We start from the raw sequence: 27,869 nt of genomic DNA, 5'->3' as shown, positions 1-27,869 counted from the left end.
CAACCTAACAGAGCCACTGTGCTTTGAAGCATGAGGAGCAGTAGGAAGCTCTTTGTAGGACAGAGAAAGGGGTTAGAGAAAGAAAAATACACTGAGGAGAGATATTTAGAGGGAGGTTTTATACTGAGACCTTTGCAGGGGGAAAAGCATTTTTTGGTTGGTCCTCTTAGGACTACAAGGATCTGGGTTGTGGTGAAGGCAATGTAAGGGCAGATGGAGTCAAGTGCTAAGACCCAGTTTGCCCAGCACCCTCTAGGCAACGGCAGGCAAAAAGCAGCTCCTTGACACAAACAGCAGTGTGACCTCTGATCAGTGTCTGGAGTACATTGGTGCTCATCAGTGCACCTTGAAAAACCCAACTGGAAAGGGCCCCAGGGCAAACAGGCTGGCTGCAGCTGGAGGATGAAGCTGCAGCATGGCAGAGCTCAGCGTGCTACTTGGAACATCACATCAGGAAGAAATTCTTTATGGTGAGGGGGGCAAGACACTGGCACAGGTTGCTCAGGGAAGTTGCAAATGGATGTCCTCTCCCCAGAACTGTTCAAAACCAGGTTGAATGGGGCCTTGAGCAACCTGGTCTAGTAGGTGGTGTGGGCATGGCAGTGGGGTTGATGATCTTGAAGGCCCCTTCCAGCCCAAACCATTCTATGATTTGAATGAAAGGCTGTGTAGCAAAAGCTCTCCTAACACCATTTCTCCCCTACTTCCTGGGCTGTAAGTTAAATGTGCATCTGGGAGCCAGGCTTTTGGGAAATGCTCCCAAATGGCAGGCAGGTGTTTATTTTGACTGCAAGAAAATGCTGCTGCTTTTATTTTAATCCAGGGGTAACTTAACTGCCAGGATTTTGTAACTCTGTTGGTACCTGCTCCATTTGTAGTGTCACAGGGCTAGTGCCTGTGCCAATGCCCTTTGATCTCTTCCCACCAGAAGCTGTGTCTCAGAGCTAAGCAGGGTCAAGCCCAACCAAGCAAACCCTTCAGCAGGGAAGAAGGTAGAGCAGAAGCTTCTGGCTTCTGCTGCACTTCAGAAAAGTAAAACTTGGACTTCACCCCTCCCCTGCACACACATTTAATAGAGAACATCACAGAACCATGAGTAACTCCAGAGCAGCTAGGAAACACTTAACTTTCTTCTAAAGCATGTTTGTGTCTTGTATAACTCAAAAGAAAAGAGAAGTTGTTCCAGGAGCAGTGTGAAAGGAAACCGAAAAGTTTATTATTAGTTGTGTTCCTTTAGAAAGCTGAACCAGCCCAGGGCCTGCTGCAGCTCTGGGGAAACTGGTTTTGAGGAGTAAATCTCAGCTAATGGATAAAGTGAATCCATTTTACAAACCTTAATGGTAGCAGACACACAAAAAGAGAAACTGTTTTTATTGTGCACTTAAGTCCAGCTCCCAGACTTGGGGATATGGTGGTGTGCTGCAGACCTGAAGTGACATCCTAGGGTGGGAGACTAATTAGAACTTCTCCCTGTAATAAGAAAATTCATTTGATTGCTCAAAACTGCAGGATGAGAGTTGTGGTGGTTATCACAGAGTGAAAGCTCTGAAGGATGATGAATTCTGGCCTGCACAAAGCAGTTCCCCTGGGAGCCAGTCAAGAAAGAGATGTACAAATTACAAACACTCCCAGTGATGCAGCAAGAGACTAAGAAAAAGTTGTAAAAACAGTAAAGATGCATTTTCCTCCCCCAGCAAAGATTCACCTTCAACTGCACCTTACTTGGAAGTAAAACTGTTTCAGCCCACACCTGTTTAGAAAAATCCAACCTGTCAATGTCAAAAAATATTAACAACTATTAAACATATTGACAGAATCCAGTTTCAGTAGGAACTTGTGTTCTGCTCTTAGCCCTGAAGTCCTAAAGCGAAGGTGGAAGTAGCAGAAAGCTTCAAAAACACAGAAGGAAATCCTCAGATAACTAAACTAGTCCAAATCATACAGGAAATCATTCTGAAACTCAAATGGGCAGCACCTCGCGTGGACCCGAACGACCTGCACGCTCCCATCCTCTGCATTGACCTCTCGCAGGGCTGGGGAGAGTGCTCGGTTGTGCTGGTTCCCCTGTGTTGATCCTGAGGGTGCAGCCTCTCCATCTCCATCCCCTTCCCCCTCCCCTCCTGCTTGTTTGTCAGGGCCCACAGCCACCACAGCTTCACCCACTTTCACAGCACCATTTAAAGCTGGTTCCTCTCTGGTAGACTGGTCAGGAGTTGCTGAACCCATGTCAGAAGGTTCATGCTGCAAACAATGGTGTGAACTACAACCTACTTTTCCCATTGTTTCAGCTGCTGCAGAAGGTGTGGAAGTTGTGCTGGTTCCTGCAGCACGTTCTCCGTCGCCTGTCTCCGCTGTGGTACAGTTTGTTTCTGCCTTTGTCTGGGGGCAGTTGCTGTTTGGCTCTTCAGCAGGATCTCCTCCTGAGCTGCTGAGCATTGTTCCTGTTCCATCCTGGTCAGAGCGGGCTGTTTCCTGAGGCTACCAGAAAATAAATAGGTTGGTTTCTGCCTGAAACAGGCCAAGATACTCGTTTCTCCACAGCAGGCTGAGGGAGGTTCTCCTACTCCCATACGCTGCACTAGTGAGGCCAGCTCTGGAGTGTTGTGTCCAGATCTGGACTCCCTATTTCAAGAGACAGGAACCTACTGGAGAGAGTCCAGGGGAGGCTGGGAAGATCTCTGTGAGGAGGAAAGGCTGGGAGACCTGGAGCTGTTTAGCCTGGAGAAGAGCAGCCTGAGAGGGGATCTTCTCAGTGCTCACCAAGAGCTAAAGGGTGGGGAGCAAGAGGATAGGGCCAAACTGTTTTCAATGGTGCTTAGTTACAAGAGGGAACAGACATAAACTGGAACCCAGGAGGTTCCATCTGAAGACAAGGGAAAACTTCTGGGTGTGAGGGTGCTGGAGCTGAACAGGCTCCCCAGAGAGGTTGTGGAATCTCCTCTGGACAGATTGCAAACCCACCTGGACATTGTGATCCTGAGCAAGCTGCTGTGGGTGACCCTGCTGTAGAAGGGAGATTGGACTCCAGAGGTCCCTTCCAACCCCTACTAGTCTGTTACTATGTGATTCTCAGGCCAAGTCAATTCATTGCTGAGGTTTCCTGGTCCTGTTTGGCACGTGGGCATGAGTGGCAGGGAGGCCATTTGCCTGCTGAGGGTTTCCTCTGCCATAGGAAGTGCTGCTGGGCTGCTGCCAGGTGTTCACAAAGAACAACAGTGAAGACCAGCCAGTCACCACGCCCAGGCTGTTCTCCAGAACTCGGGGGCCACCAAAAGAGACAAGGGATCTATACTCTCATTCCAAGAAGTGTGTTTTAACCTTGCAGTTAGTGAAAGTCCCCTCCTGTTGTGGTGAGTTAGCTGCCTTCCTGAATCATCCCAAGTGAGCAAATCCAGGAACTGCTGTGGTTTGCCTCAGGAGAGCATGAGCTCTGAGATACAGTGCTGTCAAAACAGCAGTTACCCAATTTCACCATCAGCCAGTGACTGCTATAGCAAAAAGCAGATGATAACTTCTTGTTCTATCAGTGGGCAGCCAGGATCAGGCAGACATCTATCCACAAGCTCTGGGTTCATGGATTCTCTCACACCCCCAGCCCTGTCTGACCCAAAAATCACTGTCCACTCCAGCAAGAAGTGAAAAAAGCCACTAGTAAGTTCTCAGCCCTGGATGATTCACCCACATGAAGGTGTGGTGATGTAAGGTGTCTCAGATGCCCTTCCTCAGGTACCAAACACACTCAGCTCCTCTCCAACAACTTGAACTTTCAATTTTCATGTACAATCCACACCAGCTACAAAGATTAAGCCTGCCAAGTAATGCTGGAGCCACTGTTTTCAGGGTAAACTCAGTCCTCCAGCTTAGTTCCAGAGATCACATACTTCATCTGAACTTGCTTTCCAAGAAACCATCTCCACATTAACTCTATCTGCAGTCTCCAGTTTGTGGCCACAGAAGGAACCTGGTTGTCCCTGCCTATAAAGCTTCCCTCTAAACAAAGTTCTACGTGGATTACTGACACCAAGAAATCTTAGTCAGTTTGGGGAGGGGGTGTTACCTCACCTTTTCCTCTCTACAAAGCTAACTTTTTTTTTTCCTTCATTTGTCCATCTCCTGGTTTGCAAAGGGATCTTATATGAGTGCTTTATCAGGCTCCAGAGACCTTCTGTCCTTTATATACACAGAGCGACTTTGGAAGCCTGACCAAGGCCTTAACCATCATAAGTGGAGAATTTCGAGACAAGCCACAAACAACCTGACCTGGAAAGGTTCCAGGAGTGGGGCATCTCCCACCTCTGGGCAACCTGTTCTAGTGTCTTACCACCCTTGCCGTAAAGGATTTCATCCTAAAGTCCAGTCTAAATCTATCCTCTTCAAGCTTCAATCCATTCCTTCTTGTCCTATGACTAAAAGCCTTTGTAAAATGTACACCCCACCCCCAGCTTTCTTGTGGGCCCCTTCAAGTACTGGAAGACAATGAGACTCGATTCATCATAGACATAATCCTCAAGGTTTTCTCTACTTGTGCAATAAGGCACAGAATGAAGCAGTGGCAGTGACTGAGCACCCTCTGTCCATTTTCAGGTGCCCTTTCCACTCCAAATAGCAAGTTTCTTTGCCTCTCCACTCCCTCCTAACCCCAAATCCCTCTGAGTAAGTTCACTTCTGGCTACCAGACACCCAGAAAGGTGTGCACGCAAAAGGTGGCTTGTCTTAACCACGGGCTGCAGTACTGCAGCCCAAACTCCTGGGTATTTGGAAGATGTGGATTCTTCACTGCTTTATTTCCTTTTTAAGAACATCCTGGGGTTTATTCTGATGATGACATTTGTTTGCAGCATGTTGTCATCAGCTCTGACCTTGAAGGACCTGGAGTTTTAGTGTATGTGTGCCATGGTGTATTCCTGCTGTCTCTAGTGATTGTATCACAGTTCTCCATGAACTTCAGTGAAATGTAGTAGGTTTCGATCCCATGGTCACATTAAATGGCACAGACATTAGCCTGTGTCTCTAACCTGACATTTATACTCTCAAAAAACAGCCCACCCATGGCCTTCCCTGCTACATCAAGGCAAAACAGGAACAAAGGTCAGATTTGATAGGACCTTGCTGAAGAACATACATCAGTCATACACACATACATCAGTAAGTACTGCTGCCAGGCTCCTTACCTTCAACCTGATTTGAATCCTGTCCTCAGTAAAATCAAGGGCTTCAATTAACGGCTGACTTTCCAGTGTTGATTGGGAGCAAAAGGAAGGGCGCAGCACAGCGTCTAGAAATCCATCAATGTTTTCTTCACTGACAAACAGTCTTTCCTAAAATAAAATTGTTTTTAAAAGCAGGTTACATTCTTTCCATACTGCACTTCAGTGGTACTGGAGCAAGAAACTCACTCCAGACACAGGGGGCTACTCGAGAGAGTCCAGCAGAGGCTACAAAGATGCTGGGGACTGGAGCATCTCTATGAGGAGGGAGGCTGAGAGACATGAGGCTGTTTAGCCTGGAAAAGAGCAGCCTGAGAGGGGATCTGATCAATATTCAGCAGGAGCTAAAAGGTGGGGGCAGATGACAGTGCAAGACTCTTCTCAGTGGTGCCCAGTGAGAGGAAAAGGGGCAATGGACACACACTGGAAACCAGGAGGTTCCATCTGAAGATGCGGAGAAACTTCTTCAGTGTGAGGGTGCTGGAGCCCTGGAGCAGGCTGCCCAGAGAGGCTGTGAAGCCTCCTTCTCTGGAGAGATGCCAAACTCAGCTGAAACAGTGTGATCCTGGGCAAGCTGCTGTGGGTGACCCTGTCTTTGTAGTGGGGTTGGACTTGATCTTCAGAGGTCCCTTCCAACTCTTTCTCTCTCTCTCAATACATTACTAATACATATATAAAAACTCCCTCTGAGCAATGATTCCACCATCCTCACCTGTCTTAACATCTAGAAGTTGTTATGCTTTTAGGAATTTGCTTCAGACTCTTACTTCAGGAAAATGCAAACATTACCTTGGATCTGACCTTCTAAAGCCAAGGCTATGAAACATGCATGGCTATATCCATTTCACATCCAGACACAGAGGCCAGTCAGATCTCCCTTTGGGCAAGCAGAGACACCCGCTGGAACTGTGAAGAGGTATCCACAAAATATCAGAATGCTTTGGGTTGAAGGGACCTTTAAAGGTCATCTAGTCTAACCCCTCAGCAGTAAGCAGGGACATCTGCACTAGAGCAGGTTACTCAGGTCAAGAGCAGAGTTTGGGAGATGTTTTGAAGCTGTTAACATGCAGTTCACAAGCAACACGAAACACGTTGCTACAGGTTTAAAAATTTAAATCAGTTACATGTAATTAAAGATCCTCAAGTATATCCTGGAGGGGCTCTTTCCTAAGAAGTACAGAGCTTTCCCTGAACTCATATGCTTCCTAAATCATCTGCTGTAGGCCACATGTAAGGACAGACAAGAGTTGTTAGGGCTAGGCCAGCCATGAGATGAGCAACAGACACTCTATGAATGTCTTTTCTTTCCCAAAGGGAAGAAAAAGGGAAAAAGGGAGAGAGACTGATGGAGTGGGAAAGGCAATTGAAACAGCTGACACTGGCAAAGGAAGAAGAGGCTTGACCCTGGTGATCCCTCCGCTTGCTCCTGAAGATGCCATCCATGAGATGCAATCCCTGTTTGGGCAGTTGAGAGTCACCTGTCCTGTCCACTCTTCCCCACAGGAGCCACCTCTGCCTTCCTGCCCCTCAGTGTGAGCACAAACTGTGTCATTGTCTTCAGTGTGCAGAGGAGCAAGTCTCAAGGAGAGCCTTTCTGCAGCCCAGCCCTTGGCAGGAACTCTCCACATCAGCTTCTCCCTGCTAGAAGCAGCCTCTGGCTGTACAAACCTGCCCTGACCTTCAGAAAGTGCCTCACAGAGCAGAGCCTGAGCTGGAAAGTCACAGCACTGACCAGAATCAGTTCTAACTCAAACCAGGGCAGCACAACAAAAAGGGCCTATCTTAGAGGATTGTTTTTATGTTCTGTGAATTACTTTGGTTCAACAACCAATTGTTTAGTTGGAAATAGCAGGGAAAAGTTGCAAATCTTCTACTTTAAGTCACACTTCTCAACTTCTCCATCCAGTTCTAGCCTCTTTGTTAGGCCAATGAAAGTTAGGTTCAATTATCACTGACATCTTGCAGACTGAGAAGCAAAAAGGCAATTCTGCACATTTTTGGCCCCCTGTGGATGTAACCTTATGCACAGCCAGATGCTGCACTGTGTCTAAGGTACAGAATTTAACTGTCATCCTAAGAAAACAATTCCACAGGGGAAAAACAAACCATCCTCCTAATTTTTTTTCACTGTTTATGTTAGAAATCACAATATTAAAGTCCTAACATACCTATTGCCAAAGTTTCTATCCAAAGGATTGAGTTCATCTCTATAGAGAAAAACAAAAAGCGCAGGCAAACAAAATTAGATGCTGTAACAGTCTGGGAAAAGATTAAACTGTAACAGGGTCACTCTGATAGAAACCCCCCAGTAACACACTTCATCTTTGCACTTTCTAATACAAACCCCAAAATATTTACTCCCTCATTCAATTTCCTTTCTTGCCTGCCAGAAAGGGGCCTTGACACTGCTTTAGGCTTGGAGAAATACTCTGCAAAGTTCAATAGAAGGTGTCAGAGGAAAGAAACAAGGCAGAGAGCATAGGCAAAATAACCCGTGCAGCACCAGAACTCCCACAGGCTCATGAACTGGATCACCAGCAAGGCCTTGGACAGCACAGGAGATAGGTTTCCACCTCCACAACTATCGCTTTGCCCACACATCACAGAACAGCTCAGCTTCCCTCTGCGGGGGTTGTGGCATGATGCAGAGTGGTGGAGGTTCAGCCATCCTGCCACCCTGCCGTGCTTCATGGAATCATAGAATGGCTTGGTTGGAAAGCACCTTTAAGATCATGCATTCTGACCACTAACCCAGCACTGCCAAAACACACTGGGCTTTGGGTCTCAGCAATCTTGCTCTGCAGAGCAAGAGAAAGGTTTGGGTTGGAAAGGACCTGTCAAGGTCATCTAGTCCAACCCCCCTGCAGTCAAAAGGGACATCTGTAACTAGAGCAGATTGCTCAGAGTCCTAAACAACCTGGTGGGGCATCTACCAGCTCTCTGAGCAACCTGGGCCAAGGATTGACCATCCTCACTACAAAGAATTTAGTCCTTCTCTCCAGTCTGAATCTCCCTCTTCTAATTAAAACCCATCACCCCAAGTTCTGTCACAACAGGCCCTGCTCAAAATCTGTCCCCAGCTTTCTTCTCCATCTCTTTAAGTACTAAAAGGCTACCACAAGGTCTCCTTTGAGCCTTCTCTTCTCCATTCTGAACAACCCCAACTCTCTCAGTCTGTCCTCACAGCAGACTTACAGTCCTCCCATCATTGGCATGGCCTCCTCTGACCTTGTTCCAAATCCCTATGGACCTTCTTCAATTCTCTCTGTTCTCCTGGATCACTGTGAATATGAGCAAGTCTCTTTACTCCCATTTGTTCCTAAATAAACTGAGGAAAACAATCTTTATTGTGAGAGCAGAAGTATTTTATGAAAGGACACACTCACTGTGCTTTTGTGCTTTTAACAAGAGTTGGTGCCTCACCTTGTTCACATCCATAAGCAGCATAATAGAAAGAAATCACAGGTACAGAATCATAGAATCAATAAGGTTGGAAAAGACCTCAAAAATCATCAAGTCCAACCTGTCACCCAAGACCTTGTGACTACTAAACCATGGCACCAAGTGCCACGTCCAGTCCCCTCTTGAACGCCTCCAAGGACAGTGACTCCACCAGCTCCCTAGGGTGGAGATCACCTGGAAATCAGGTGAGAAAATGTTTGAAAAGCAAAAAGGTAGCCACAAGTTTTCTGTTAGGTCTGAACAAAACAAATCACATGCTTACATGGTTTTGAAGTGACTTTAACCACAGGGTCATTTGCAGAGCTATTGCCTCGGAAGTCAGTGCCATGGAGAACCAGCAGCAAGTGGGGGAGGAAGTGCTTTGCCATAGGGCTCAATACCCAGGGCACAAAGGAATGGCTTCATGGAAGCACTGCTGAGAAAGCAGGAGATAGTTTACACTCACCAAAGCATAGAAACAAGAGAGAAGCAGCATGACCCTTGGGAGAGAGAGCTTCAAACAGAAAGTGCCTCCCCGGTCAGGTGTGCAAGTGTACTACGAGATGAGAGTGCCAGCAAACGCAACTTTGTACTTTAGCACCAAACCCAGGAAGTTAATCTGAAGAATTCTCTTCCTGATTAAAAAAACAATTAAAAAAGTAATTGTTTTCTTCGCAGAAAATACTGTTAAAAAACAGAGTGGAAGGTCTACTGATCACAGATTCACAGACAGGTAAGGGGGTTGGAAGTGACCTCTGGAGATCGTCCAGTCCAATCCCCCTGCTAAAGCAGGGGCACCCACTGCAGCTTGCCCAGGATCACAATGTCCAACTGAGTTTGGAATCTCTCCAGAGAAAGAGACTCCACAACCTCTCTGGGCAGCCTGCCCCAGTCCTCTGCCACCCTCTCAGCATAGTTTTTCCTCATGTGTAAGTGAAACCTAATGGGTTCCAGTTTGTCCCCATTGTCCCTTGACCTGTCACTGGACACCACTGAAATGTGTCTGGCCCAATCCTTTTGCCCCCCCCACCCCTTAGCTATTGATCAGCACTGAGAAGATGCCCTCTCAGGCTGCTCTTCTCCAGGCTAAACAGCCCCAGATCAGCATTGCAGATGTGAATAAAAACTGCCCACGATGATGTCCCCATCACTTTGACTAATGACTATAAGCCTTTGTGACCAGCTTCCCCAGCTCAACACCATATTCGCAGAGCACGACACTTACATTTCAAGGAAGGATTTAAAATGTTATCACAGCAGCCTGGCATCAATCACAGCACCTTGTGCTGGACATACAAGCCATGCTGTTTGTTATCAATATAATGATTATCATTAGCCTGCTTGGCCAGCCTGTGATGGTAACTCAGCCTCTGCATTCATGGTGAGCATAGCCTGAGGCATTTATATCACTGCAGATGTTATCAAAGCACAGACCTTGAGGAAAAAAAAAAAAAGAGTCAAGAATTTATTTTAAAGCTTGTTTGCTCTGGCTTGGAAGAGCAGCAGAGGAGAAGCATCTGCAGATGATTTCAATGACCCTGGAACATAATTCTTCACTTTCAAACAGTTTATTTGCTGGTATTTATGATACTCTCTTAGCAACTCAGAATTGAATTTATTTTTCCCTGCACATGCTGTCATCTGCTGTTTGGTACACATTTGTTTCTCCTTGTGACTAAACTGAGACCATATTAACATAAACGTTAGCAGGAATTACTTTGGTTTCTAGACCACTTCATCATCCCAAACCGTCCTTGTACTGCATGGTGCTGACAGCGCGGGGCAGCAGCACTGCCAGCAGACACTGTGTGAAGCTACTGCTCCCATGGTTCCCCTTGGCTCTCAAACTGTGGAATCATAGAATTGTTTCAGTTGGAAAAGTCCTCTGAGATCATCAAGTCCAACCATTGACCTACACATCATCATGGCCAATAAACCATGTCCTGAAGTGCCATGCCCACACGTTTCTTGAACACGTCCAGGGACAGCAACTCCACCACCTCCCTGGGCAGTCTGTTCCAATGCCTGACCACTTTTGCAGGAAAGATATTTTTCCCAATATCCAACCTAAACCTCCTCTGGCACAATTTCAGGCCATTTCCTCTTGTTCTATCACCTGATACTATGGAGAAGAGACCAATCCTCACCTCACTTGAGTCTCCTTTCAGGGAGTTGTAGAGAGCAATGAGGTGTCCCCTCAGCCTCCTTTTCTTCAGCTCCCTCAGCTGCTCCTCACAAGTCCTGTTCTCCAGACATTTCACCAGCTTAGTTGCTTCTCTATGGACATGCTCCAGCACCCCAATGTTCTTTTGGAGAGAGGGGCACAAAACTGAACCCAGTATTCATGGTGTGACCTCACCAGGGCCAAGTACAGGAGCATGATCACTTCCCTACTCCTGCTGGTCACACTATTCCTGATCCAGTTTGTTCTGCACTGATTATCCGAAGTCATAGCTAGTTACCATCCAGAGTCACTTCCCACACAGACTGCAATTAAAAATCAGGATGGATTTCAAGCTTAAATTATTTCCATCTCTTCTGTAATGAGAAGCTGATGCGAATACGAAACAGGACTTGGATCTCCAGGCATCTCGGTTTGCAGGATCCCACTGCAAACCAGCTCAGCATGAGAAGTGGAAGCTCTCAGTTTTGGCAAATGAAAGCACCTATACTGGGGGTGAAAAGTTTATTATAAGGTATCCATGCCTGCAAAGATTAAAGAGCTCAAAAGAAGCTTTCAGGAGCTTAATCAGGAGGTTAATAATGTTTCCTGACATGACTGTTCTGTGTAAGCACATTATTCCCATAATGGATCTACCAATTAAAGGCTACTCAGAAATTAGTTTGTTTTATGGCAGTAGCAAACTAATTATATTTCTTAATGTAGTTTGGGAAAGAGATTACTTGGAAATAAAAAAAAATAATAATTAAAAATATCTAACACTAAGTTTGTTCTGTTTTCTTTTTCCATCCTCCCCTGACCTCCCAAAAAATTCACTCAGAGTCCTAAAATGCTGAGCACAGAATTAACGGAACCAAAAATAAACTGCTGTAGGATTAAGCACAACAGGGCCAGTTTCCGGCAGTATCTTCGAAGACATGACCCCTTCCTATTAACTCTTTGGGGCAGCTTTGAAGTGGGAAGTTATAACCCTGACTTTCAAAGGAAGCATCTAACACAGCTCAAAATAGCTTGAAATAAGAGCAAAATCCTGGAAAAGTGTGGAAATAAGGGCAAAATGGCTTGGGAAAATGGAAAAAAAAAAAACCCAACTTGGAATAACATGGAAATTAGGCCAAAATATCTTAGAAAAGTAGCTTGGAATAGCATGAAAATAAGGGCAAAATAGCTTGGAAATTAGGTCAAAACCCTGGAACCATGTGGAAATAAAGGCAAACCCTGGAACTAACTTGGAAATAAGGGCAAAAAGCAGCAGTACAGCTAGCTCTGTTTGGACTTGCAAGTGCTCTCTGGTAAAGATTTCTCTCTAAAAGATGGCACAGAGTTAAACCACAGATGCATCTTTTACTTCCCAACCCAGCTCCTGATGTTTCATGCTTGACTGACCCTCAAACCAAGACATACATTTATCCACAAGAGCCCTAATTCTGAGATCACTGAGCACCAGGGCAGCCCTCGCATGACCCCATAGCCCACCCGAAGCATATCTAGCCCACAAGCCTTTTCCACACACTCTGTGTCAGAAGCATCAAAGCTCTGCCACTCACAGATGACTTTTTTTCCAGGGAGTAAGTGGCCTCTCGGCAGCCCCAGCACGGCTGGAGAAAATGGAATCTGCTTGGACAGCACATACAAGACAAATACTGTGCTAAATGAGGTAACAAGAGAATTAAGCACAAAACTGACAGACCCTCTGTTGTAAAGACTAAAAAGCATTCCCATGGGGGAGTTGTGCAAACAGGTCACAGCAGGTGTTAGTTTCTCTTGGAGGAGCTACCCTACACAATACTTATTTGCCAAATCAGAAGACACAAGTCCAGGGGTTAGAATACAACATGTGACAGTCAATGTATGAAGTGAGCAAAGGTCAAGGGCTTCAGTGTTATTTACTGATTGCTTTCTAAAGATAAAAACAGTAAGAGCTTCCAAAGGATCTCCTTGACAAGGTGCTGGTGACTGTACCAAGCAGAAAAATCACACTTCGTTTTTCATGCTCAGTAACACACCCAACTAAAATATTCTCCATGAAGGCACCAACATTCACACAGAAGTCACACAAAGCTTTTGTATCACTATGCAATTCCCTCTTAGGTACCTACATAATCCTCACAAAGAGCAAAACTAAGGCTTAGTTCAAACCATGATGTGATGAGGAATCCCAGCACAGTGGGGATTGGAAAGGACCTCTGGAGATCATCCAGTCCAACCCCCCTGCTAAAGCAGGGTCACCCACAGCAGCTTGCCCAGGATCACAATGTACAGGTGGGTTTGGAATCTCTCCAGAGGAAGAGACTCCACAACCTGCTCCAGGGCTCTGCCTCACACCAAACAAGTTTCTCCTCCTGTTCAGATGAAACCTCCTGAGTTCCGGCTTGTGCCCATTGCCCCTTTTCCTGTCACTGGGCACCACTGAGAAGAGTCTGGCCCTATCCTCTTGCCCCCACCCTTTAGCTATTGATCTTCATTGTGAAGATGCCCCCTCAGGCTACTCTTCCCCAGGCTAAACAGCCCCAGCTTGCTGAGCCTTTCCTTCTCACAGAGATGTTCCAGGCCCCTCAGCATCTTTGGAGCTCATACTGGGCTCTCTCCAGTAGTTCCTGGTCTCTCTTGAACTGGGGAGACCAGAAGTGGAGCCACTATTCCAGGTGTGGCCTCACTAGGGCAGAGTATAGAATGAGGAGAATCCCCCTCAAGCTGCTGGCCACACTCATCCAAATGCACCCCAAGAGACCATTTGCCTTCTTGGCCACAAGACCACAGTGCTGGATCATGGTGAACATGTCCACCACAACTCCCAGGGGGACTATAATATGACAAGACAAATACAACTCTGCACTTGGGCAATAACCAAATACTTAGAGTCACATTTTTTTCATATGGTAAGTGTTAGGAAAGTATCATCTTGAGTCATAATAAAGCAGAGTAAACTTCTCCCTGCTGTGCTCTGCAGATCAGGCATAGGGTTTACATGAGTTAAATCTTAACATTCTCCCTGACAGAACATGGGCTTTTATGACAAAAGGGATTCTGACCCCAGGAAGAGCAGGCACACATCCTCTATACAAAGTTACTTCAGTCTACTGAGAAGGGTGGGAAGGATGTGGATCAGCATGAAAGGGAATTATTACTTTAATCAATCTTCTTCTAATCACATGAAAATGAGCACACATGACCCCAAACTGGCAGGCAGAATTAATTATCCACCAAACATGTTTCACATGCTACTACAGCTGAGCCTCCAAGTCTCAGTAGTTCAAATACACCCACAACAAAACTGGTTTCTGTTAAGAATTGCGCATTTCACTCCAGGAAACCAAACACTGAAAGACAACCCTTTAGCAAGGCATGATTTCCACACTGCCCAACTCCAGCTCTGCCCTAAACCAGGAAATTCTGGGACATGTTGTTCTCGGAAAGCTTCTCTGGCAGGCTTACAGATTTTAGTAATGGTTACTGAACTCTCAACCAGTCTTTTTTCATCAGGTATTCCCAAGGTTCTTTTGTGTTAAGCTGAAGGGAAACTCTCTGATGAAAGAATTCCATAGGCTTGAGCTCAGAGGGTTTAAATAAATGGAATTGGGAGATTTTGAAACTATTAGTGGATAGAACAAGAGGAAATGGCTTCAAGCTGCAACAGAGAAGGTTAGGTTAGATATTAGTAAAAATTTCTTTACTGAAAGAGTGGTCAGGCATTGGAACAGGCTGCCCAAGGAGGCAGTGGAATCACTCTCCATGGAGGTGTTCAGAAAATGTGTAGACATGGCACTTGGGAACACAGTGTAGTGGTCATGGTGGTGTTAACAGTTGGACTGGATGATCTCAGAAGTCTTTCCAACCTTAATGATTCTATGAAAATAATGGAGGGAGCAGAGCCCACAGCTGGTCTTTCAAGGGCAAGAGCAGACAGCAAATCTGGCAGCAGTAAAGCCAAGCAACTTTCCCTCTAGAAAATCAGGGGCTGGAGCAAGCACTGCAGGAAGATCAACACCATGTGGTCTCTGGTACAGCAACCAAGCACGATGCCAATGACAAAGATGATTTTTGAAGCCCTGAAATATGTGACTCTGGTCCACAAAGTCCAGAGTTACAGAATCTTTATTTTTAAAGGGTTTCTGAAGGGCAGGTGTCAAGAAGAAGTGGCCAATCTGTTTTCAGTGGTGCCCTGTGACAGAACGAGGAACAATGGACATAAACTGTAACACAGGAAGTTCCACCTCAACATGAGGAAAAACTTCTTTACTGTAAGAATGATGCAGCCCTGGTGCAGGCTGCCCAGAGAGGTTGTGGAGTCTTTCTCTAGCTTTCAAAACCCACCTGGATGTGTGTGACCTGCCCTACATGATCCTGCTTTGGCAGGGGGGTTGATCTCCAGAGGTCCCTTCCAACTACTACCATTCTATGATTCTACTCCCCTTAACAAATGTATAGGCATTATGGCTTAGCCAAGGAAACTACACATAGAGAAAGGGAAGCAATGGTTGCAACCATTCAAAAGAAGCAAGGGCTCAGAGTTAGAACAGAGCTGACTATTGTGTGGTGAAGCAGTAAAACCAAAGCAACATCAAGGGCTATCAGCACCTCAAAAGGCACAAACAGGACAGTTACACCACAAAATCTTGCTGAAAACAAGCACATGCTGGGGTGGGAATTCAAACTGCTCAGCATCTATGGAAACTGAACTCTAAATAGATCATCTTTCAGTGCAGGGATTCAAACCTACATGACCACAAAAGGAAAACCAGTCCTTGAAATTCTGTTTCGAGATCAGCGTCCTAAGGACAAGTTCAACTCATTCTTCTAACAATATCTCTGTCAGACCAATTTCCAAGAAGAAAAGAGGCCAGCGAGATAAGAGGAACATCAGAAGCAGGCAAGGCAGGGCTGCACAATTACCCACACCGTTATTGTGCAGTGGATCCGGGCAGGGCCGAACAGACGATCCCAAGCCGGCGATGCGCTGTGCACAGGCCAGGGACCAGGCAAGATGCATTCTGCTCACGTGGGCAACAATTAGCGCAATGCGATTTCCTGGCTGCCGAGTTAATGAGAGACAATTACATAGGCAGCCTAACAGGGTGCTGCAAGAGCCACCAGGGCAGTTCACTGTGAGCCAGGCACATGCTCTTGTGGCCAAGAAGTACAATAGTCTCCTGGGGTGCATTCAGAAGAATGTGGCCAGCAGGCTCTCCTCCCCTTCTGTTCTGCCCTAGTGAAACCACACACCTGGAATAGTGGTTCCACTTCTGGTGTCCCCAGTTCAAGAGAGACCAGGAACTACTGGAGAGAGCCCAGTATGAGCTCCAAAGATGCTGAGGGGCCTGGAACATCTCTGTGAGAAGGAAAGGCTCAGCAAGCTGGGGCTGTTTAGCCTGGGGAAGAGTAGCCTGAGGAGGCATCTTCACAATGAAGATCAATAGCTAAAGGGTGGGGGCAAGAGGATGGGGCCTGACTCAGGTGCCTGGCAACAGGCACAGACTGGAACCCAGGAGGTTCCATCTGAACAGGAGAAACTTCTTCCATGTGAGGGTGCTGGAGCCCTGGAGCAGGCTGCCCAGAGAGGTTGTGGAGTCTCCTTCTCTGGAGGGATTCCAAGCCCACCTGGACACTGTGATCCTGGACAAGCTGCTGTGGGTGACCCTGCTTTAGCAGGGGTGTTGGAATGGATGATCTCCAGATGTCCTTTCCGACCCCTACCACACTAGGATTCTGTAATTATGCAGGTAGCCTAACAGAGTACTGTAACAGCCACCATGGCTCAAACTATCACCCAGTTGAGCATATTTCAAAAGTAACTTACCCAAAAAGGAATCTGTTCCCTAAAACAGCACAGAAACTCTTGATTTCCAGTAAGAAGTAACTTCCTAGAAGATAGTGGAGTAGGAATTTCATATCTGTGAAAACCACTGGCCTCTTCTTCTGGCAATGCTGCTGCAGGAGAGATTATAAACAAGCAGGCTGCAGGGTAGCTGGGAGGTGCAAGATAAAATTCCTGCTCACCTCGGCCTCTGAAAGCTCCCTGAAGTGATTAAACAGGGCACTGCTACTGTGGGCACTCCTCAAACACTCTTCTGTGACAGATGCAACGCCTGGCAGACCTCAATGCATGAAGTGTAACTCTGATTTATAGAGCAAGATCCAAAGGAGGAAAAATGCCAGGGATGACAGCAGACAAATTGAAGGAGTCAACAGAAGCAGAAGAGAAAGTACCATGAGCAAATAGTTAATGGCATATAATAGTAGCTCTAATTAAATATTAATTTTTCTCACTTCACTCTGAGTGAATGCAGCTATCAGCACTGGCACAGGCACTTCTGGGAAATAGCACAGTTTAAAAAAGGCAAACAGAACCTAAGACTTCAGATTATTTCAGCTGCTTCAGTATGCAGGCCTGGCATCCAAAAGGGCTGCACCCCAGAAGAAATCAATCCTTTTTGGTCTGCTACATGAATGAATGGCTGGCAGGCCTGTGACTAATGCCCAATCTCTTCCTCCTCCTACTCCACCCAAAATATTTTGCAATATATAATAAATTTGGCACATTCAAAGATGTTTTAACTCATAAAATGGTAATAGTGTGTAAAATCTCGTTACTGAATGTCCTTTTAATAATTTTCAATCAAAAGATGTTCCCCCAGCCACAGTGAGGCCTGCACATAGCAAATGCTTTCAATCGTCAGACTGAGATCAAAGCGGAAACATCCATCAGCCACAGAACTAAAGAGATACTGCAGCAGAATTTCCTGTTCCCAGACTCAGTTCTCAGCCATATCCCACAAAGTGGCTTCCCTTGAAACCTCCGTTCGGGCCTGAACATCACAAAATGAGGAAGCACACAGACACGCAGGATGGGATTCAGACTACCTAAAAAAGCAGATTAAATGGCTGTAGTTCATACATTTACAGAATGGTTTGGGTTGGACAGGATCTTAAAGATCATCTAATTCCAACCCCCTCTGCCGTGGGCAGGGACACCTTCCACTAGACCAGGTTGCTCAAGGCCTTGTCCAGCCTGGCTGTGAACACCTTCAGGGAGGGGACATTCACAACCTCCCCCAGCAACCTGTTCCAGTCTCTCACTGCCCTCACTGTAAAAAAATTTCTTTCTAATACTCAGTCTAAATCTCCCCTCTTCCAGCTTCAATCCATTCCCCCTCAATCACTACAAGCCCTTGTAAAAAGTCCCTCCCCAGCTTTCTTGTAAACCCCCTTCAGGTACTGAAAGACTGCTCTAAGGTATCCCCAGACCCTTCTCTTCTCCAGGCTGAACAGCCCAACTCTCTCAGTCTCTCCCCACAGAGGTGCTCCAGCCCTCTGACCATCTTCATGGCCTCCTCTGTACCCACTCCAACAGTTTGATGTCCTTATGCTGTGGGCACAGGAACTACATGCAGTATGCCAGTTGTGGTCTCACAAGAGCAGAGCAGATGGGGAGAACCACAAGATACCCCATGCCCTCTGTACTAACACAGGATATGGGTGGTAGTCTGTATGATGGGTTATTTGGCACTGCAGTAGCACCCAGTACTTTACCACACCAATTAACAGTGGTGCCCAGTGTCTCATGGCACCACTTGCATGGTCTTGCAGGCTCCTAGTTGGGTCAAAGCAAGCAAAAAGCAGTGAACCACCCAGTCCAACTGGGATGAGCTCCATTCCCACTTGGGATGGAGTAATTAAGATACTCTAAGCCACCATGCCAGTGGATAGATTTCAACCTGCCATTTTTTTTGGACATGTACTCCCATGGTACATTATCCAAACCACAAATGATTGTAGTAAAATACAGCCAGACTACAAATCGCAGGACTGGAAGATTATGTAAGAATTGTGCAGCCTTATTCCCTGCTCAGGAGAAGATGACTGAAATTTCTGAGCTTACAGAGTAACAGCTCTCCACAAAACTTGTGAGTGCTTCTTGACAGCAAGAGTGCCACAAGGCGAGCATCCCTTTGTGGGGACACTGCCAATTCTCAGCAGGCATACCAACCTCCTCCTGCCACAGGGTGTACCACTGCCTAATGGCCCATAAAATGATACAACAGCTCAACTGGAATCATCTTCAGGCTGCTAAGATGAACTACCCTAGTACAATGGCAACAGACAGCAGTCCACAGATGTGGCTTGCTGCTCTACTCTGGTGGAATTAATGAATGTTCCTGAATCTGTAACTGGGAGTTCTGCCCTTAAATACAGACACAGGTATAGGCCACTCACACATCAGCATTTCATAGAATCATGGAAATTTTTTGGTTGGAAGAGACCTACTTAGCACAACTTAAGGCCATTTCCCTTTCTCCTATCACTTGTTACTAGGGAGAAGCAGCCAATCACCACCTGGCTCTAACCTCTTTTTGGGGAGTTGTAGAGAACCAGAACATCTCCCCTTGGCCTCCTTTTCTCCAGAATAAACAGCCCCAGTTCCCTCAGCTGCTCCTCACCAGACCTGTTCTCTAGACCTTCACCAGCTTTGCTGCCCTTCTCTGGACATGCTCCAGCACCTCAATGTCCTTCTTGGAGTGAGGGTCCCAAAACTGAACCTAGTATTTGAGGTGTGGCCTCACCAGTGCCCAGTAAAGGATGACAATCAGATCCCCGGTCCTGCTGGCCACACTATTGCTGCCAAGCCAGGAGGCTGTTGGCCTTCTTGGTCACCTGAGCACACACGGGCTCATATGCAGCTGGCTTTCAACAAGCACCTCCAAGTCCTTTTCCACTAGGCAGTTTCCAGCCACTTCGTCCCAAGCATTCTTGGTGTTGTTGAGACCCAAGTGCCTTGCTGAACCTCAACCCATCGATCCAACCTGTCCACATTTCACAACACTCTATGCATGTGTGTATATCAGAGGATTATAAACATCTCCCTCCTTCATGTAATGGACTGCATGAGCAATTTACATGGCCTCAAAGGCTGATGCTACAGGCATAGGGCAGACTCCATTTTTACTCATAATTTTCCTTAGAGAGAAAAAAACCAAAATCCGTACAGGAGGCAAAAGTCACTTCAGTTCCAAAAAACAATGTCAGCTCCATGATGTGACCTTTGTTTTGCTCATACAAAGAGCAGCACTGATTAGGTCACTCCACTTACATCCGTTAACAGCCCCGTGAAGGAAGCTGTTTCCTTCACTGCCAACTTCTCCTGAGCTCAGCCCGATAACCTAACACCTCCCTGAGACATCACTCACAACCTAACCCAAACAAAGTCACACAGACCAGTGACACGGTGGCACTCTGGGCAGTTTGCCAAAGAGACCTTGCCATTTTGAAGCCGTTACCTGTAAAGCGGAGGCATCAAGGCCGAAGTAGAACTTCTCCCAAAGCCCGGTGTTGCCGGGGCCCTTGGCGAGCCCGATGGCAGCATTGTGGGGAGACACGCTAACACTGGTCTCGGGGGACAGCAGCATGTTTGTGGGAGGGAACTGTAAGAAGAGGGCATAGGCACCACTGTCACTAGAGAAACGGAGGCTGTAGTGGTTCGTGCCCACATTCCCACTGAGGCTCTGGGGCTGGATGCCAGGCACACGCAGAAGCAGGGTGAGGGAGGCCTCATCCTGCCGGCACTGGAAGGGCGGGCACGTGGCGGCCTGAGCGCCGCCAGAGCCCCGGGGAAACTCCATGTCACCGGGGGCCGGGCTCTCGGCAGTGCACGAAGGGGCTTCCCCGCTGGGAGAGGCTTCTTCGGGGCTGGGAGAAGCGGCGCCAGAACGGGGCGATGGCAGGTCCCCAGCCAGGGATGGCTCGCCGGACTCCCCGTCGCTAACGGGGCCCACTTCACCGCCTTCCTCAGCCGCCGCCAGCTCGCCCGGCTCCTCCGCACGGAGCTCAGCCTCCTCCAGCGGCTCCCTGCCCAGCCTCTCCGCACCGGGCTCGGTCTCCTCCAGGGGCTCCCTGCCCAGCCCCTCCGCACCGGGCTCGGGCTCTGCCTCCTCCAGTGGCTCACCCGGGCCTAGAGACTCCTGCGGGTCGGGCGGCCGCACCACGGGCAGCGTGACCACAAGCTGCCGCTGGGCTTTGTTGAAGGAAGCCCGCCCGCCGCTCTCGTTCACGTCGTAGGGGAGGCGGAGACGCAAGCGGTAGGCGGGACGCCGCGAGTCGAGGCGCAGCTCCCGGCCGCGGATCTCCAGTGTGGCCTCAGCGGCGGAGCGCAGTAGCGGCAGCTCTATCGTCACCACCAGCTCCCGCGGCACCGGGCTGGGCGCAGAGTCGCGGCAGTACCGGTAGTCTTGCAGGTCAACGTAGGAGCGGTGCCGGATGCTCCAGCGCGGCGTGGTGGGACCGCAGGGCTGGGCTGCCGGGGGAGGGGCAGCGGGCGGCGGTGGAGTGGTGGGCGGAAAAGGGAAGGGTGGCAGCGGGGAGTCGCCGTCGGCGGGCGGTGGCGGGGCACCGCCGGGCAGCGGGGTGCGGATGACGGGGGCCTGCGGGACACCCTTATACTTGGTGCCGCGGAGGACGGTGGCGTTGGCGCGGTCGAGCTGCACGGAGCAATGGCGTTCCACGGCCTCCAGCGCCGTGTCGCTGAGCAAGCGGCGGAAGCGGGCGCTGCGGGCAGCCAGGCGGAGGGCGGCCGGGTGGAAAACCACATCGTAGATCAGGCGGCGTTGGCCGCCGCGACCCAGCTCCTCACGGCCCGGCGCCAGGCTGTAGGGCAGGGCCCAGCGGTGGCCGCCGGGCTCGGGGTGAGCCTGCGGCGCCCCGACGTGCGGGTTGCTGCAGACGTTGAGGTAGCAGCGGCGGGAGCCGGCCTGGCTGGTACGCAGCACGTAGCCCGCTGCGGGGTGAACGAAGCGCACCTCTATGCCGCGTTCCCGCTCCAAGGCCGCCACCTCCTCCTCGTACAACCGCCGCTGCTCCGGGTCGGCCAGCTCCGCCGCGTACTCGGCGAACAGCGCCCGAAACTTCTCATCGCGAAAAGCCCGCTGGAGCCGCTCTGCCTCCTCGAAGCTGAGCTCCAGGTCCTCCAGCTGCCCCGTGGCCGCCATGGCCCCGGCCCCGCTGCTGCCGTTGCTGTGGAGATACCAAACAAGATGGCGCCTCCGGCGCGTTGCTATAGCGATAGTAAACAAGATGGCGGCGCCGAGCTATTCCGGGCTATTGCTATGGAGAAGCCAAACAGTATGGCGGGATGTCCCCGTGCCGTGCCTCTTAAGTTTCCCGCTTCATTGAATCGTTTAAGCTAGAAAAGACCTTTAAGATCATCGAGTCCAACACTGCCAGGCCACCATTAAACCATGTCGCTCAGCACCACATCTACACAGCTCTGAAACCCCTCCAGGGAATGGGGGCTTTTAATGCTGCCCTGGGAAGCCTGTTCTAGGCCTTGACAACCTTTGGGGGAAGAAATTGTTCCTCATGTCCAACGTAAACCTCCCCTGGTGCAACTTCACATGACAAAACATGTCTCCATGACTTCACCAAGATTCACCTTCAGCAGGCATCACCATTTTGAAACTATAAGCCCTTGCACTAGGAACTCTGGAGGGTTTAAGGGCCTCACACTTACAGTGCCAACTTGCACCCCAGAACCAGCAAACAAATAATTAAAGACAATTTTGTGTGTTACTTTGCAGAATTTTTACTCTGTGATCTTTCTTGGAGTCAACTGGCCTTGCTGAGCCTTTCTCTTCCCTTCACTTTTGGCTTCATGGTGGCTCTCAGCCCTTGCCTTTGTCTTCTACAGGGGTGGCTCTCCACCACTGTCTCCTCACCCCTCTGCAACACTCATTTTACCCACATCTCTGAGCTGTCTCTGCCCTCCCCTCCCAGCCCAGGATCAGGAAGCATATTTGGAAGCACTGGTAGTCTGTATTTTGGGTTTAATCCTGGGTAGCTCAGCTCCCAGCTTCCATCCATGTCCTCCCCCCTGTCCCCTCAACCATGCTTGTGTCAGTATCAACACAGTGGGAATGGGGCTATGAAATAGAAGAGTGGGTTCTGAGGCTCCCTTGTCTGTTGTACACCTAATTAGGACACTTTGGGGTAGCACCACTCTGGTTTCCTGGTCTTGATTCCCACAAGTGGCTGTAGCATAGGGGTTTTTTGCTTATTTTCATTGAAAAGGGACCAGGTTCAAGTGCCAACAGGCTGCTCTCTGCTGTAAGTCAAATCAGCTGTTGATGCAGCAGTTAATGCTACCAGGCTCTGGCTCTCTCCCACCTTCCTGATTGCTCCTTCAGGATTTCTTCCTCCATGCCTTCTTCAGAGATCCATGTCTTTGTTCCTCTTACCTCTCCTCATCCGCCTGCCTAACGCTATCTGCAAACAGACTACATTCTCCCATCAGTAAATGACATCTCACAAATATTCTCTAGACCTCTCCTGTCCAAGGACACACTGTAGTCCACAATTAAGTGTCTCCTGTAGGTAACAATCAGCTCAACTCAGCATGGCGACAGACAAAGTTCTCCTTGTCTTTACTGTCTTTTTTTGTTGGGTTTTTTTTGAGATGGATATTTTGTTTGATGCGCACACATCTGGTCCCTCCAGCTGCCTTCTTTTATAGTGCTTTGCCAATTAGTCTTTACCATGTCTCTACATTTTATCCAAGCTAACAGCAGTATCTTTTCCTGTAAATGTTTATTTGTGTACAAAAGACATAATTTTGGCTTTGACATTGATTATCAACAGCCTGTAATACATCATAAAACTCAACCCATCGCAATCAAGTGCTACAGTTGGCTTCACTCCTCATGGAAATTCAGAGACCTTGAAGCTTGCTGAAAATAGCAAACAAAAACAATAGTTAATTTTTAAAAATATGCTTAATAAATAGAATATTATTCTGTTTCTTCATCTGTGAAAGACTTATTAATGTTTTAGACTATTTAAAGACTAAAACATCTCAAGGTAGGACATTTTCTACATTCAAATAAAGGCTGCATGGGCGAAACTATTATCACTTTCCTTCAGAGAGTGGGGAGCATTATATTTGAGATTTGAAATCAAAGATTAATCAAATTTGAGATTAAATCAAAGTATGAAAGTGGCTTCTGGGCTTGATTATGATCAAGTATAATTAACCTATGTAACAATCATGTCCAGAAACAAATAATTTTCCCAACTGGCTTTCAGTTATTGAAAATCATATTGAATCATAGAACCACAACAATTATTTGGGTGGGAAGGGACCTTTGAGGGTCATCTAGACCAGCCCTCTCTTTCCCCCAGTCAGCAGGGACATGTGCAACTAGAGCAGGTTGCTCGGAGCCCCAAACAACCTGATCCAGAACGGTCTGAATCTCCCTCTTTCACTTTAAAACCATCATCCCTTGTCCTCTCACAACTAGCAGTGCTCAAAAGTCTGTCCCCATATTTCTTCTTGGCCCCTTTAACTACTTAAAGACCACAAGAAAGTCTCCATAAAGCCTTCTCTTCTCCAGGCTGAACAACCACAACTCTCTCAGCCTAGCCTCACAGCAGAGGGCTTCCAAGCCTCCCATCTTTGCTGTGGCCTCCTCTGGCCCTGCTCTAACAGCTCCATGTCTCTCATGCACTGAAGACTCCAGAGCTGGCCCCACCACTGCAGTGGAGTCTCAGAAGAGCAGAGGGGCAGAATCCCCTCCCTCCATCTGCTGCCCATGCTGCTGGGGATCAGTCCAGAGTGTGACTGGTACATTTACCTTTAATTTTACCTATGCATCATGCTTCTTATAATTTTCTGACTGGCATTTCTAATTTATTAATATTTAATTTCTAGGTATTTAGATTTTTTTTACACTGCCTAAGTATGAAGTACAAGTTTATGTTAAACTGTTAAAACATTCACTTGGTTTCTAGTATCAATTTTCCATGCCCTTCTTGATAATGAGAAAGGAAGTACTTATATAGAAATATAAATACCAATGAGAAACTGAATATATTTACCTGTCTTCAACTGTCTTGTTGGAGGGGTAAAATACCTTGAATGAAAATCCACTTCTTGGAAATGAACCCTGCCAAGAAAAATGTAGACATCACCCTTGCATCAGTAAAATACAAGTAGCAAGGAGACATAAACTGAATGTGTCTGCACCCTCTTCTATTTTGGTAAAGCCTAAGGAAATCTTACAGGATTTATGCAGATGCAGTCTGTGTTGGTGACAGTGAAGGGGTCGTATTTGTCTGCAATGACGAGCATGTCAGGCACAGGATAAACCCTCAGCGAGTAGTCGTAGGCCCAATAGACTGGGCTAACGTACAGCGGGAGCGGCGTCAGGTGGCCCTGGGACAATATGGTCTTTACAAACTGCAAGACAAAGAGTTAGTCTGAGCCATCTTCTAGAAGTCAGTTGCACTCCTGCAGACATTCATGCCCTGCTAATAAAGAAACTTTCAACCTGGAAATGTTTTTTTGGTGTTTCTCAGTCTCTCTGATTATTTCTAGAACAAAGCAGCACCAAACAGCAGTCAGCTGCTGGTTTCTTTGTTGTCTTGTGGGGTTTTTTAATACATAAAGTCCTTCCTGAAGCATACCAGCCAATATTTGAAGATACTGATCAGACTCTCCCAAAGAGACAATCTGATTAATTGTTTCTCCAATCCAGAATACACCAACACTGCCACAGCTTCCATTTTGTGGTGTTTGTTTTGTTTCCTGGCAGTACCAGTTACTGGAAGTGTTCAAAGCCAGGTTGGATGGGACCTCAGGCAACCTTGTCTAGTAGAAAGCATCTCTGCCCACGCCAGGGGATTGGAACTAGATGATCTTGCAGGTTCCTTCCAACCACAGCTATTCTATGATTCATTTGATTCCCAAATTACTTCAATTACTTTGTCTGTACTTGCAATTGTCCTGCTCCAGGTGCCAGCTGACCCCTGAAATTCCCTTTTTCATCTGGCAAATCACAGACAGAGTATTTTGGTTCTTGAAATTCTTTTCTCAACCCCCTTGAAAGCTTTTATTATTTCTGATCAGTCATGTGGCTGCCATTGGGCTCCATTCTCCCCAAAGGGCGAAAATCACACAGGGACATGGTGGAAGGGTCTGCTGTTGAATGCAAATGATGCACCAACCACAGGCTGAGTTACTCCACTAACACTATTCAAGGCATGAAGACACTAATAATTCACTCTAATGTTAGGAACAACATTTCCTTCTCTCATCCATCTCACACCTTGAGTACTGTGACATGACATTCATCACCACATCTTGAGTACTGGGTTCAGTTCTGGGGCACTCACTCCAAGAAGGAACATTGAGGTACCGGAGCATGTCCAGGGAAGAGTAACAATGCTGGTGAAGGGTCTGGAGAACAGTTCTGATGAGGAGTAGTTGAGAGAACTGTAGTTGTTTTGTTTAGCCTGGAGAAAAGGAGGCTGAAGCCCTTCTGGCTCTCTTCAACTTCCTGATAGAAGGCTGAAGTGAGGTGGAGGTTGGTCTCATCTCCCAAATTACAAGTGATAGGATGAGGGGAAATTACCTCAAGTTGTACCAGGAGACATTTAGGTCAGACATTAGAAGAAGCTTCTCGTCTGAAAGGGTTCTCAAACACTGGAATTGGCTGCCTAGGGAGCCAATGGTTGGATCTCTATCTCTGGAGGTGTTTCAAAGATGCAGGGATGTGGTGCTGAGGGACACAGTTTAGCACCAGCCTTGGTAGGTTTAGATAATGGTTGGACTCAACAATTTTAAAGGTCTTTTCCAACCAGAACAATTCTTTGTTTCTATGCTCTTTTCCCATTAATGGCTTGCAGGGAACACACATGTACAGGCAAACATGCACACCAAAACCAAGGAGCACCAGCATCCACAGTAGGTTCCCTGTGTTCACAAAGAAGCTGAGCACCATCCTGGTGAAGGAAGAGCTGAAGGAAGTCTCTGAGTTAAACAAACAAACAAAAACCCCTCAATAAAATAAACAGAAACAGACTCAATCCATCACTGCAACTAGCCAGTTCTGCCTGGATTTTTCTCATTCAATTATATCAGTAAGTCTCATCAGCTCCTGCTGTGCATTCATTAACTAGAACTATAACTCAGAGAGCTGTGGCCATGTATCAAAAGCAGGATTAAGACTTCAAGGGAGATGGCAGAAGCAGCAGATGACCTTTTGGAAAAGTGAGATGCTGCTTTACTGCAAATGTAGCTTGTTAATTGATCACTTCTTTGAAAAAAAGAAAACAAAGTCATTTGTGTGAAACTTTGCCTTTAGGAATCTGTATTTCTTAGAACATCATACAGTGCTGCTGCACATACACCAAGAGGCAGCTGCTGTGAAGTTCTGTGTTTAAGAGTACCTGTGGTGGGACAGCCAGAATGACTGGATGTCATCAAACACAGAATCACAGACTGGTAGGGGTTGGAAGAGACTACTGGAGGTCATTGAGTCCAACCCCCCTACCAAGGCAGGTTCACCTAGAGCAGGTCACAGAGGACCATGTCCGGGTGGGTTTTGAGCGTCTCCTGAGATGGAGACTCCACAACCTCTCTGGGCAGCCTGCTCCAGTGCTCTGTTACCCTTAAATTAAAGAAGATCCTCCCCATGTTTAGGTGGAACTTCTTATATTCACTACCATGGTTCCAGTTATTTTCCTGTCAAGATGGAAATGAAGGTGAAAACAGAAGTACAGAATCTTAGGATCATTAAGGTTGAAAAACACCTCCAGGATCGAGTCCAATTGTTAACCCAGCACTGCCAAGTCCACAACTAAACCACATCCCTCAGCACCACATCCACACAAGTCTGAAACTCCCCCAGGAATGGGGACCCCAACACTGCCCTGGGAAGCTTGTTTCAGGCCTTGACAACCCTTCTGGGGAAGAAATTGTTCCTCATATCCAACCTAAACCTCCCCTAGTGAAACTTGAGGCTATTTCCTCTTGTCCTATTGCTTGGTCCTTGGGAAGAGAGGCAGACTCCCACCTTGCTTCAACCTCCTTTCGGGGAGCTGCAGAGAGCCAGAAGGCCTCCTTCAGCCTCCTTTTCTCCAGACTAAACAACTCCAGTTCCTTCAGCTGCTCCTCACAAGACCTGTTCAGACCTTTCACCAAATTCACTGCATTTTCCTGGACCTGCTCCAGCACCTCAATGTCTGTCTTGGAGTGAGTGGCTCAAAACTAAACC

General features: G+C 47.4%; 2 protein-coding genes across 5 annotated transcripts in view; both read right to left on the bottom strand.

The window, feature by feature from the left end:
• Positions 1–1,354: 1,354 nt before the first annotated feature.
• Positions 1,355–21,839, bottom strand: DNAAF2 (dynein axonemal assembly factor 2). Its single transcript, XM_068149149.1, has 3 exons — positions 20,106–21,839; positions 5,172–5,318; positions 1,355–2,478 (listed from the first exon to the last, which is right to left on the bottom strand). Exons 1-3 carry the CDS (start codon positions 21,807–21,809, stop codon positions 1,927–1,929), a joined length of 2,403 nt encoding a protein of 800 aa, XP_068005250.1. The 5' UTR covers positions 21,810–21,839; the 3' UTR covers positions 1,355–1,926.
• Positions 21,840–22,421: 582 nt separating this feature from the next.
• The window catches only part of POLE2 (DNA polymerase epsilon 2, accessory subunit), a 33,461-nt gene continuing 28,013 nt past the window's right edge, over positions 22,422–27,869 (bottom strand). For 2 of the 4 annotated variants that reach the window (XM_068149150.1, XM_068149152.1), the window contains 3 exons: positions 24,875–25,051; positions 24,691–24,758; positions 22,423–23,543 (listed from right to left, as the gene is read on the bottom strand). In XM_068149150.1, the coding sequence (XP_068005251.1) occupies positions 23,525–23,543; positions 24,691–24,758; positions 24,875–25,051 (264 nt within the window). In that variant the 3' untranslated portion in view covers positions 22,423–23,524. Of the gene's footprint in view, positions 23,544–24,690; positions 24,759–24,874; positions 25,052–27,869 lie in introns of all 4 variants that reach the window. The other 2 variants (XM_068149151.1, XM_068149154.1) reach the window with 2 other exon arrangements.

The sequence above is a fragment of the Melanerpes formicivorus genome, unplaced genomic scaffold, assembly GCF_026170545.1.
Source record: "Melanerpes formicivorus ecotype bairdi unplaced genomic scaffold, bMelFor1.0.p_v2 SCAF_17, whole genome shotgun sequence".
Classification (NCBI taxonomy): domain Eukaryota; kingdom Metazoa; phylum Chordata; class Aves; order Piciformes; family Picidae; genus Melanerpes; species Melanerpes formicivorus.
Note: the sequence above shows the minus strand (reverse complement) of the source record. Positions and strands in the feature narration are given on the sequence as shown.